Genomic DNA, 13170 nt, shown 5'->3' with positions numbered 1-13170 from the left:
CTCAAAGCATCAACCAATCAGATTGCTTATCTCTGCTTACCCTAAGTAGAAAATGCTCATCGTCGAACTCCAGCAAGGCATTCACCTAACAAACACCTACACCAACTTTGAACATTCTAGCTCAATTAGAAGGAAAGTTATTGTGTCCCAAAAAGTGTAATGGACAGACGGACGGACCCATTTTAATAGTCCCCTGCTTTCTTTGAAAGGCGGGGGACAATTATCTATTTTACCTGAAACTCCTGTAACTCGACCATTTTCATTAGGTATAACACCCCGCTTAGCATCAAATGGTATAGTATTATCTATGGAGACACTTTTATAACCTATACTTCTCAACACCTAAATATACACAGAGAATCAACTACATATTTTGATAAATATGAATGCTTAAAGATACATTTTATGAGATTAGATAAAAAGCTGGCAGTTCTTACCATAATAGTTAAAAACTAAATAATGAAAAGGGAATTTGCTGAAAATTTCAGTCAAATTGATCCACTCTGAACCAAGATTTAAGCGATTGAATTTTCGGCCTAGCCTCGATCATCATTAATGTAAAGTCGGTACAATAAAAAACAGTCTCAATTATCCATTTCATGAATACATCATGAATGGAAGTCGAACATCAAATCGGAACCTAATCCAATAAAAATCGCAGGCTAGCGATGACATCGAGAGTTGATTATGGTCTGAATAAGTTAATTAATGTCTAATTAATAATTTAGATAACATTTCAGGCCTAAAGAAAGACCTAAAGAATTTGAAGAATTAAGTGACAGATTGATAGGAAGAAATCACGAAACTAAACAATCATTGGTAAGACAAAATTCATGAAAACATTTCACAAAGAAGTATGATAATACGGTACTATATGAACCAGGAACTGAGCAGGACATTATAGTCGCCATCTTGGAATTGTAACGTCATATGAAAAATTAATGTGAAATTGTCCAAAGAACTTGAATAGGCTTTTTTCAAAGAGCAACAACCTTAAGAAGAAGAATAACAATATAAGTGGCTCTTACGGACAAGTTCCTAGGCCATAAATATTTACTTGGTATATTCTTTTAGTGTCAATTGGCACACCATAAAAATATGTACTACAAATTAATAAGTTTATGATTAATAAATTGTCTTACTAGTCCACATTCTATTTCTTCTGTGTGTTCAGTAGATATAACTTTCTGATTTACAATGTCATCACCCTTGTAGAAAAAAATTACAGAATTATGAGAAAGTGAAAGTAGATAAGAGGACAACCAAAACATAAAGATTTGATTTATATTCTTCATCTAATATAAATAATATTTTTACATACTCTTTTTAAGATATGAGATTAAAAAATAAAATTTACTAGACTCTCCCAAAGTAAAGAAATCTAAGTAAGAAAAACAATCATTTTCTTGTGTGTTATATTTGTGTGATCATACTGAAAATAAAAACTCTAAAATGACCTCAAACTAACCTGCAAAGTATTTTTAGTGAATAAAACTGATTTTATTTTCTTATCTTCAGTTGGCACTATTTTTGTTGGACTTTTTAAGAATTGTAATTCCCATTGTCTTTTTGCATTAGCCCAAAGTTTAAGATCTTTTTCTGAGGGAGTACAACCAGTTTTATACAATAAATCAGTTAATCTTCTTCTAGGACGTGGTAACTCTGAAAAGTAAATATATGTACAATAATGGATTGGTTATTTTATCATGTATGTGTACATCTGATAATAAGACACTTAAATAATTTTTTAATATATCAATTAGAAATTTGTTTACGGCATAAAAAAAATATTCAAAGTTGATGCACGGAAAGATAACATTTTATTTTATAAAATACCCTATAATGGCAGCAGGTAAATGCAAGGCTACATCCAAAATACCCAGTATATAATAGAAAATATACATAATGATACAATTTAATAATAATTGAATACTTATTCATGATTTAAAAATACATTATGGGAGATGCGATAACGATTTGGCAGTTCTCACTATAATAATTAAAAAACTAGATAATGTAAAGGCAATTTGCTGAAAATTTCATTCAAATTGATCCACTGTGAACCGAGAACTGAGCGATTGAAATTTCTGCCTAGCCTCGATCATCATTACTAAAGTCAGTACAATCAACAGCATAGTCTCGATTAACCATTTAATCGTTAAATCGTGAAGGAAGGTTATGCAGTAAATCGGCTCATAATTCACTAAAGATCGCAGGCTAGCGATGCCATCTAGAGTTGATTATGGTCTGGATAGGTTAATTAATGTCTAATTAATAATTTAGATAACATTTCAGGCCTAAAGAAAGACCTGCAATAAGACAGATTTAGCTCTTGCATAATGTATGTTTAATAATTACCATTAAATGACAATGTGCTAACTACTTGGATTGTAAACTGCTACTTTTACCTGGTTGCTGATTCACACAAAGCAAAATTATTACTGATTATAATATTGTGTGGTGGTGATCATGTAATTTGGGATATCAGTCGGCTATTGACGTTTAAGCATGTATATTTACAGGATTATCAAATTACTATTATATGAACTAATTACTTGGATCGGGATCTGAATGAGACTGCATTCCCTAAAAACCTGATTCTCATAAAGGTCTAACTGACAAGAATTAGCTGACAAGTTGACTGACTTCTTTATCAACAAGTAAAATAATCATCTATTTGTAATTGAGCGGAAAGCAGATTGATGAACAGAATAATTATTAATGCTGGACTTATTATTTGAATGGGTTGATGGGTGACATCTTTGACCATTTTTTTATGTACGCTCGACCGGCATCAAGATGACTAAAATGTCCAACAAAGGACAATACATAATTTCTTTTAGAAGTAAAAACACAGAAGTCTATCAAGGTAGGTGTACTGAACATAACTGATAATAGTAACATTTATACTCTCAATGCAGTCCACATATTTAGAATTTTGAATTTTATCCACCATATCTTGATGTCCAATTCGGCATATTGGCTACCAGACTTTTGCCATTCAAGGCAGACGATCATGCAAGAAATGAATTGTGGATGATATCATACTTTCAATTAATGGTTGGAGATGTGCCACGTCATCTTTATGGATAATAGTTTTACATTCTGGTAGATGAATCATTTCTCTCAATTCTTTGATGGTAAAAGCCACTTGTAGAGGTCCTCGACGTCCAACCACATAAACCTTTTTAATGTTGGATTTTGATAAGGCATCTAAAGAATGCTGGGAAATATCTGTTTTCTGAAAGTAAAAGATATAAATACAAGTGTAAGATTTGGGCACATATAAAAACGATTATTTATTTCTTTTTTTTGTACAATTTTGTTCTTTCCTAAAGTCAGCCATTGTACTGTTAGTGTTAAGTATTAAAAAGGGATGACAAAAATGAGTCTAGGTACCTCTTCTCTTGACCTTTTTTTTGTCTTGAGATGAGGTTTGGAGATGCTAAGTTCTCTCTGGTAATAGCTATTGTGAAACACATCAAAATTAACAGAGACAAAACTATCATATATTTCCATAATCCAATCTGACAATGGCTCAAATGATCCCATAGCAATTGCAGCGGACACAGAGTTATCAGAGATTTTCATTTGAAGTCAAAAACAGATGAGTTTACTACAACCAGCCAATCAAAATATGCAATAATGGTAAGATTTGTATACTAACGAAAAATGTAGTTTGACTCAACTTAACAATATGTTTGTGGTTGTTCGCAAATTTTATGTCTATACTAAACTTAAGTGCCACAATCGTAGCTAAAAACACATCAGATGTATCTCAATCAGATGTTCGTGTAGCTAGACGAAAGGTAAACAGTATTAATTTAGTATTGACTCCCAACTTCAGATGTCATTTCAACTAAATATAAGTAAGAGTCTGTAGTACTTACTGCTAATATAGATACTGGAGTAAGTAATATTCTAGTCACATCTAAAGCAACATTACCATGTCCTAATATAACAGCTGTTTCACCAGATAAATCTACATTTAACTGTGAAATATTTAAAAAATATAAATGTTATCAACTACATTTGTTTAGAAAACTAATTTACTTTCTTGGAAGACAAGTTTATTGTGACAGAAATAATATCTTTGGAGCAGGACAGAGAGAGGATCCAGGATTAATCTTGGTGTTGGCCAGCATGGTTTCATCTTGACAACGGTGCATGGCTGAGGGCCTGGTAAAGAAAAGTGACTAGATGCTCAGATGGGATGGAAAAAATCAAGGTCCATTGTATACCATTGGCAGCAAGATAAATCTAAAAAAAAGTAAGATATGGCCCTTTTAACAGGGCAAAATGCTTGGCTTGGTACCCTCACATACCATTTCGACTATGGCTTATAGCAAATGATTATACGGTCTGATGGTTTTATTATTCCTACCTATATACCCTCTCCATAGCTAAAATACATTCTTCAATAAAAACATCCCATTTCGATTAAAGCTAATAACAACAGATTATACAGTCTAGAATCTAGATTCTTCCATAAAAACAGTATCAAAACAAACAAAAAATGAAGAAGTAATTTATATACAAATCGTACAAAATAAGTAAAAAGTAATTCATATGGATAGAAAACAAAAACATAATTAAAAAGTAATTTACATATAGATAGAAACCCAAAATAAAGAACTAATTTATATAGATAGAATACCAAAACATATTAAAAAATAATTTGCTCAGGTATTTGAGCAAGTTCATCAGTGTAGATCAATTGTACAGGTTTCCAGAGGCGTGCTGGGCAGGGTAAAGGCAGTGGGGAGGCTGTGTGCCCTCCCTTCCGAAAAGTGCCCTACCTTTTGAAAAAGTTCCCTACCTTCTGAAACAGTATCCTTTGCATCTGACGTCTTCAAAATATCATACGAAACAACCGTATTATGAAATGGTAATGCATTGAAAGTGACAAAAACTATCAAATTACTTACATGCACGATTAATAGCAAATATAATTTATAGCAGTACTAAATACTTATTGTATATATGAAATGTATATACTGTAATTGTATTTTTGTAGTATGCTTATTAATAGGAGACTTATTAATATAATAGTATACTTATTAATATAACCCTTTGCAGGCCTGGAAATAACGGTTTTAGATGTACCTGACAAAATGTTGGACACTAATGAAATAGTACCTGACATTTTCATCTTAGTGCTAGACATGTATTAATAATATCAATAAAAAAGACAAATCTGTGCCAGACAAAATGACCGTCGCTAGAGGTTTAGTGAATGAAAAAGTCTGAATCTGTGCCTGACAAAGTCTGTGACAGGTGCCTTATTTCCAGGCTTGCCCTTTGGCTTGTTTTTAAATCCTTACCTTTGACAATGTATGTATCTTTAAATATCAATCTTATTTGAATAAATATTGTTTAAATCACATCAAATAGTATCCTACATTCTGAAAAAGTACCCTCAAAATTATAGTTGCCTCATATACCCTGGGAAAATCCACGTCAATGTCACCATTTCCCATTGTCCTAATGACGATATTGTGACCTTTTTTTCTGAAGTGCATAATCTATTGACTAGACTGTTATACTAGTCCTCATCGAATAGAGATTGATCTATTAACTAAATGGAGTTGATTTTAAACTGTTATACTACTACAATCCGAATACAGATTAATCTATTAACTACTGGGATGATTTTAAATTGTTATACCAGTACTCGTCGCATTCAGATTGATATATTAACTAAACTGAGATGTTAAACCCCATTTCATTTCATTTAAACTGAGATGATTTTAAACTGTTAAACTAGTACTCAGTGAATAGAGATTAATCTGTTAACTAGACTGAGTTGATTTTAAACTGTTACACAAGTACCCACTGAATTTAGATTAATATACTAACTAGACGGAGTTGATTTTAAACTGTTAAACTAGTACTCACTGAATAATAGTAATCTAGTAACTTGACTGGGTTGATTTTAGACTGTTAAACTAGTACTCACTGAATACAGATTGATCTACAAACATGATTGAGTTGATTTTAAACTGTTATACTAGTGTTCACTGAATACAGATTGCAATCTACCAACCAATGAGATACTGTTAAACTAGTAGTCACTGAATACATATTTTTGCTAAAAATGTTCATGTTCAGATCTTCAGGACTTAATCCCTCAAACAAGTGTATGTCATGGCTCAATTCTAGCATGTGCCACAGAACCAAAACTTTCCTGGCGCTGCCCCTCCCCTAAATTTGATCTGCCTACCCTCCTTCAGAGCCCCCAGCATGCCTCTGCCTACCCTCTTTCAGAGCCCCCAGAATGCCTCTGCAGGTTTTGTTTCTTCTCATGAACGTTTTCTGGGGCTACTTTTAAATTTGATTTGATCTTCATTTTCTGAGGGGTGGTTGTGGTTTGAAACATTTTGAATATATATATATATATATATATATCAATTGTGGTACATTTTCCAGTGTAAGTTGCTGTTACACACTTCTAATGAATACATTCACCGTGCTCATTATTTTTTTCTATACAACATCCAGTAAGACTCACAAGGTCCCGCCATATACACATAAAACCATATTAATAAATAAATAAACACAATATATCTACTTCCGAAGTCTTGAAATTAAAAAAAAAAACATGATATTTAATATAAAACAATTCTAATAAGATAAAAAAAAATGACTGAATGAAAGTGAACTCAAATAGGGATGTACAAAATTTGAAACAATTCATCTCGTATAGCTAAGCAAGTATTTAAACTCAATATAATCTCCAAAAATTTATCAAAACAAAAATTTACTCAGAGCTGACATTTTTGCTTTGATGTTAAAGAAAACAAGCCAACAGTGAGGCTGATGTCCCCCGCCAAAATCCCCAAATAAATAGATGACACATATTAATTAATCGCACATCTATTTTTTTCAAAAGTATCGAGCCATCAAACTGATTATCAACTATACACTAAGTTTCATCACTCTCTATCAGATAGAATCAAAGTTATCTTGTCCCAAAGCATCGACCAAGGAAATTGCTTATCTCTGCTTAGCTTTAGCTCGTTATGTTAATCATTGAACTCAGTCAAGACGAACATCTACATCAAGTTTAAACATTCTACCTCAATTAGAAGTAGAGTTGTTATGTTCGAAAGTCTTGACCAATCAAAATGCTTATTGCTCCTTAGCCTAAGCAGACAATTCTCATCATCGAACTTAGTCAAAATATTGATGTAATGAAACTATACACCAAGTTTCATCACTCATCTTAATTAGAACTAAAGTTATCGTGTCCCAAAGCATCAACCAATCAAATTGCCTATCTCTACTTACCATAAGCAGAAAATGCTCATCTTCGCACTCCATCAAGGCATTGACCTCATAAACACCTACAAGTTTGAACATTCTAGCTCAATTAGAAGGAGAGTTATTGTGTTCCAAAGTCTCGGCCACTCAAATTGCTTATCGCTCTGCTTACCCTGAGCAGAAAATGCTCATTATCGAACTTAGTTAAGGTATTGATGTAATGAAACTATACACCAAGTTTCATCACTCTCACTTAATTGGAATTAAAGTTATCGTGTCCCAAAGCATCAACCAATCAAATTGCTTATCTCCACTTACCCTAGGCAGAAAATGCTCATCTTCACACTCCATCAAGGCATTGACCTAATAAATACCTACACCAAGTTTGAACATTTTTGCTCAATTAGAAGGAGAGTTATTGTGTTCCAAAGTCTCAGCCAATCAAATTGCTTATCACTCTGCTTACCCTCAGCAGAAAATGCTCATTATCGAACTTAGTCAAGGTATTGATGTAATGAAACTATACACCAAGTTTCATCACTCTCACTTAGTTAGAACTAAAGTTATCGTGTCCCAAAGCATCAACCAATCAAATTGCTTATCTCTGCTTACCCTAAGCAGAAAATGCTCATCTTCGAACTCCATCAAGGCATTGACCTAATAAACACCTACACCAAGTTTGAACATTCTAGGTCAACTAGAAGGAGAGTTATTGTGTCCCAAAAAGTGTGACGGACAGACAGACAGACAGACAGAAAGACGGGGGACAACAAACTATAATATATAATGAATTAGCTATTTTAACAATAATCATTACATTAATTACATCTCTTAATCATTGGATCAGTTCAATGCTGGTTGGTTGGGGAGTCAGAATTTTGGAGGTAATCAAATTTGTAGTTGGAATGGGGTGTAGTCGAAATTGTTGGTACGGCAAAGTGTGCTAATTTGAACAATATATGTTATCATACTTACATTTTTATCATGTGGTAGACCATTATACCATCCAACTAAAGTCCTGGCTGAAATAACATTTGGTAGATCCTGAAATATAATTTATGAAGTAACTTTAAGTAATGTCTACAGTTAGGTAGGCAACCCTAGGCTTATCAAATACATTAAACCTTGACTGACATAATCTATAGCATGCTAGACCACTCTCACACCCACCAATCCCTCCCCAACTTAATACAAGTATATTTAATGTGGAAAATCAGATGCCAAAATGTAAAGAAATGGTCAATTTACCATGTCTGATATCTTATATGACTTTATGTAACTCAGACAAGGATTTCCATGTCATTATTTTACCTGACAAACTGGTATTCGGTGTTTTAAATATTTACCTCTCCAGGTATGCCTAAGGTTCTATCAGCATCAGCTCCATAAGACTAAAAATAAAGAGTATTATATTTTATTTAATCCTTTCATTAATCTCCAGTTAAATAATGCAGGATTTTGCAATCAGAAAAAAAAGGTATTTTAATTTCATGATACAGGTTTGGTCTTTATTTTCATTTTAAAAGATCAAAAACCAGTTTAGTATCGTTTTTATTTTTAATTATGTGAGTACCATTATATTTTCAGTGATTACGGTTTCTAAAGACATGTCATATATTTTTTTATAAAATATGTACAAATTAATTACCAATACAACAGCTGTATATGCCTTCTGTAAATCAGCTACTGTTATATCTTTACCAATAGTAATATTACCCATAAAACTACATCTCTCATTCTCTGCTGTTTGTGTGAAGGTGTTAATAACATTCTATATAAAATATATCTAAAATTATTTTTAGGCCTTGTAGAAAAAAATAATGAAGACCAATTTCCCAAAAATCGTGAAACAAAGTGATCAGGAAGTTGATATCAGAAATATTTCCATACATTGCAACTTCATTCAGATTACTAATCTAAATTGACACTTACTGCCTAGAACTTATGACTTCCCGCAAATTCTCCACAGACCACCATTTCAGGTCGAAATTTCAAAAAAGCTCTCAGGGGAAGACCCCGCCCCCCCCTGCCCCCTACCCCCCTACCCCCATGGGTCGGGTGACCTCATGATCCGTCACTGGATTATGGTTGTGTACCTGCCTTTCATCAATTTTTAATCCCAATTTTGAGAGTGAACTTAGATATGTAAGGACGTGTACTGTGAATGTGATTGTGGTTATATATAACTGATGCTGACATTCCATAAATTGTTCATGATACAAAGAAGTGAAATTGGATTTAACATCCTACTTTTTCTGCACCAACTGGGCTAATGAAAACAGCATAAAGTGTGCTATGGGGGAAATTTTGCCTGGACAATGGTGCCATGGCCTACTCTTATTTCAAATTCCAATTGTCAAGGGTTCTTTTTAGTATATGCCAACAAAATGACACGGGGAAACCACACTGAGAAATCCAGAGGAACTTATCCTGCTAATACCGGCATCAAATACAGAACCTTCTGGTTAGTGAGCCAGCGGCTTGATACTGAGCAACTGTGACCATTGAATTTCTTTATATTAGTCATTGTAAACCCAATAACCAGTCTCAGTCATTAACCAGCGGCTGCCAGGCAGGATACGCTCACATTTTGCAAGAGATGGATAGAGAACAAGCTAAACAAAAATTGATTTTTCGTACAATCAAGGGCCATAAGTCAGGGAGTTACGATCCGATATGCGCGAATATCGACAGGAACCAAGATCTTTGGTGTCATAAAGATATATTTCAAGTTTCATCAAAATCGGATCAAAATTATGACCTCTAGAGGTTCCACAACATTGATATACCATATTTTTACATTATTTGCGTATGAGGGGGCGGACATTTTGGTCCGATTTTCACGAAATTCGAACTCAGCCGTTATTAGGGCGGAACGGTGGTGAAATATTTAAATGTTTTTTTCAATCGGATAAAAAAGGTGACCTCTAGAGGGACCATAAGCTAAAAACATGATTTTTCGTACAATCAAGGACGCAAATATCAAAAGGAACCATGATCTTTGAGTTATAAACATGTATTTCAAGTTTCATCAAAATCGGATCAAAATTGTGGCCTCTAGAGTGTGTCCACAAGTTTGATATACCATAAAATAATATACACTATTTGCGTATGAGGGGTGGCCATTTTGTCCGGCAATTTTGGTCAAAATGAAATGAAATGAACGGTGATATATTCAAACGTTTTTTTTTAAATTGGATAAAAATTGTGACCTCTAGAGGGACCACACTATTTGCGAACGAGGGGCGGCCATTTTGTACGGCAATTTTGGTCAAAATGAAATGAAATGAAATAGGGTTTAACGTCCTACTGTTCTGCTCCTAAACTGGGCTAATGAAGACGGGCATACGCCATACAGTGCTATGAGGGAAATTTTGCCCGGGCAGCGGCACTACCGCCTACTCTTATATCGAATTCCAACTGCCAAGGGATCTTTTACGTGCACGCCAATGTGTACACGGGACCTCGGTTTTTCATCCCATCCGAACGACTAGACAGCTGTCCTTGTCAGGCCCTCCGTCCTGCATCACTGACAAGGGGAAACCACGCTGGAAAATCTGGATGAACTTTCTCGACCAATGCAGGGATCGAACACCCGACCTCCAGGCTAGCGAGCCAGCGTCTTACCCACTTAGCCATGTGATCCCCACGAAATTCAAACTCACCCATCATTTGGGTGTAAGGGTGATATATTCAAACGTTTTTTTTAAATCGGATAAAAATTGTTACCTCAAGAGTGACCACAAGCTAAAAACGTGATTTTTCGTACATATCAAGAGCCATAATTCAGGAAGTTAAAATCCGATATGCGCGATTATAGAAAGGAACCAAGATCTTTGGGTTATAAACATGTATTTCAAGTTTTATTAAAATCGGATCAAAATTGTGACCTCTAGAGTGTCCACAAGCTAAAAACTTGATTTTTCATACTATCAGGGGCCATAATCCATCAAGTTATAGTCCGATATACGCCAATATCGAAAGAAGCCAAGATCTTTTGGAGAAAAGCCAATATTTTAAGTTTTGTCAAAATTGAATAAAAATTGTGACCTGTAGAGTGTCGACAAACAAATTGTGGACGGACGGACGGACGGACAGGGGCGACTATAATATATGTCCACATGAAAATGTAAGCGTATAAAAATGTCATATTTTATAGTTTCACAGTTGTAAAGGATGACGTAATTAACCACAAGTGAATATATAATAGTTTTTTAATTTATGGGGTTTTCTTTCCTCTTCATGAATACTGATTATTTTGCTGTTAGACCTACTAGCTTTAATTACACTTGTAATATAAAAAGTATATGGAATTTTTCACAGACATGTGTATAATCACTTCCTCATATCAAATAATAATTAAATTGGTTTTAAAATGCAAGACTTTAAAATACCTTCACTTCTGGATGGTCAGGTGCTACACCAAATCTTACTAAGCCAAATGGAACAGGAAGTTTTTCATATATATCTACTTTAATTGTTGAATGACCCTAAAATGACAACATATTTGATTATAATAGTATTCATTCTTACAATAATCAAAATGCACATGAAAATATGAGAAAAAAAAATATTAATAATTTTTTTCAAATTTTTCAAATAAAAATGTGTTTTAAATCATTTGCAATAAAATAGCAACATGACAGAACTCCAGTTCAAAATTTCATTATCAAAATTACAAACAGTATTTTTATAAGAACTAAGAAGATTAGGAGAAAATTCAGGGTAAATAATCTCTTGACATCAATGTAATTAGAAAAAAGGATTGAAAATCTAATTGATGAATTTAAATCTAATATGTAATGTATTAAAAGTGTGAACAGTATTTGATAATCAAGATTAAGTTTTCAAATCTTGATCTTCTTTGCATTGATAAATATGAAAACATTTGGATACAATTACATTCCAATATAATCTATTCATGATGTTGGCCTGCTTGGACATATAGTTTTAAGTATATTTTATTGTTGTTAAACTTCACACAATACTATTTACACTATTTGACAGACATATATCATTGATCTGTTAATTCTATATTTTTTAATAAATAAAATTTGTATTTTTCATTTTGTAATTTTAAAGTGGGAATTACCTTTAACAATTGTTGAGCAGTATAAAATCCTGCAGGACCACTTCCAATAATGGCAACATGGGGAACTGCATTATTGTTTGTGTATAAGCGTCTCTGACACTTATGTATTTGACGGGAGAGTCGTAGTAAGAACTGTCTGCTATTATATGAGGCCATTTCAATAACTAACTTATCTTTTGTGTTCTAAATTCCTAAAAATATACATTATTCACCTATGAAACTTGATAAACCACATTTTTTAAAACACACTCTATATTTGCTGGCATTTCATTTTTTCAACCAACATACACAGCACAAAACATGAGATACTTTAGATGGCGCTCTATCTCCATGACAAATTTCTTTCTATCTGTAGGTATATCAGTGTCATTTAATTTTGGAGGACGGATGTTTAGGCGTACTATTACACGACGTAGGCCTATCTGTAAATTACTGTAATACCAAATCAATCATATTATGAAATAAATAAAGAGTAGGCTATGTGATGTGAGTGTACAATCCTTGATCTTTGTTATTATCTTGATTATGTAATTAACCAGACGTTGGAAAAGTGAATAGGATATAATACATATAAGGACGTATGGCAACTGTCAAACAGTGTTTCGGAAAAATCTGAACAAAAAGGTGTATTTATACTTAGAATTGTCCAATTCGTACAGCTTAACGGTGAACCTAGCAAACTCTGGCTAAAGGTCGGAGTTCAAGGACGTTATAGTTCGCGCACCTGTTAAGTAAACAGTTTAGGCCTATTAATAATTTTGATTATCCACAATATGAAGATGATGTTGGATCTTCGTTTGATTATTCTTCATTAC

The 13170-nt window shown here is 33.4% G+C and overlaps 1 protein-coding gene across 1 annotated transcript in view; it reads right to left on the bottom strand.

Moving 5' to 3' along the window:
* The window catches only part of LOC126811790 (NADPH:adrenodoxin oxidoreductase, mitochondrial), a 19393-nt gene extending 6312 nt beyond the window's left edge, over positions 1 to 13081 (bottom strand). The window contains exons 1-11 of the mRNA XM_050537702.1: positions 12992 to 13081; positions 12356 to 12546; positions 11658 to 11753; positions 8912 to 9034; positions 8610 to 8654; positions 8239 to 8307; positions 3891 to 3992; positions 3049 to 3241; positions 1469 to 1662; positions 1143 to 1208; positions 234 to 342 (exon numbers count right to left, since the gene is read on the bottom strand). Of these exons, the coding sequence (XP_050393659.1) occupies positions 234 to 342; positions 1143 to 1208; positions 1469 to 1662; positions 3049 to 3241; positions 3891 to 3992; positions 8239 to 8307; positions 8610 to 8654; positions 8912 to 9034; positions 11658 to 11753; positions 12356 to 12511 (1153 nt within the window). The 5' untranslated portion in view covers positions 12512 to 12546; positions 12992 to 13081. The remainder of the gene's footprint in view (positions 1 to 233; positions 343 to 1142; positions 1209 to 1468; positions 1663 to 3048; positions 3242 to 3890; positions 3993 to 8238; positions 8308 to 8609; positions 8655 to 8911; positions 9035 to 11657; positions 11754 to 12355; positions 12547 to 12991) is intronic.
* Positions 13082 to 13170: the final 89 nt, after the last annotated feature.

The sequence above is a fragment of the Patella vulgata genome, chromosome 2, assembly GCF_932274485.2.
Source record: "Patella vulgata chromosome 2, xgPatVulg1.2, whole genome shotgun sequence".
Taxonomy (NCBI): domain Eukaryota; kingdom Metazoa; phylum Mollusca; class Gastropoda; family Patellidae; genus Patella; species Patella vulgata.
This window is presented reverse-complemented; position numbering and strand designations above follow the sequence as displayed.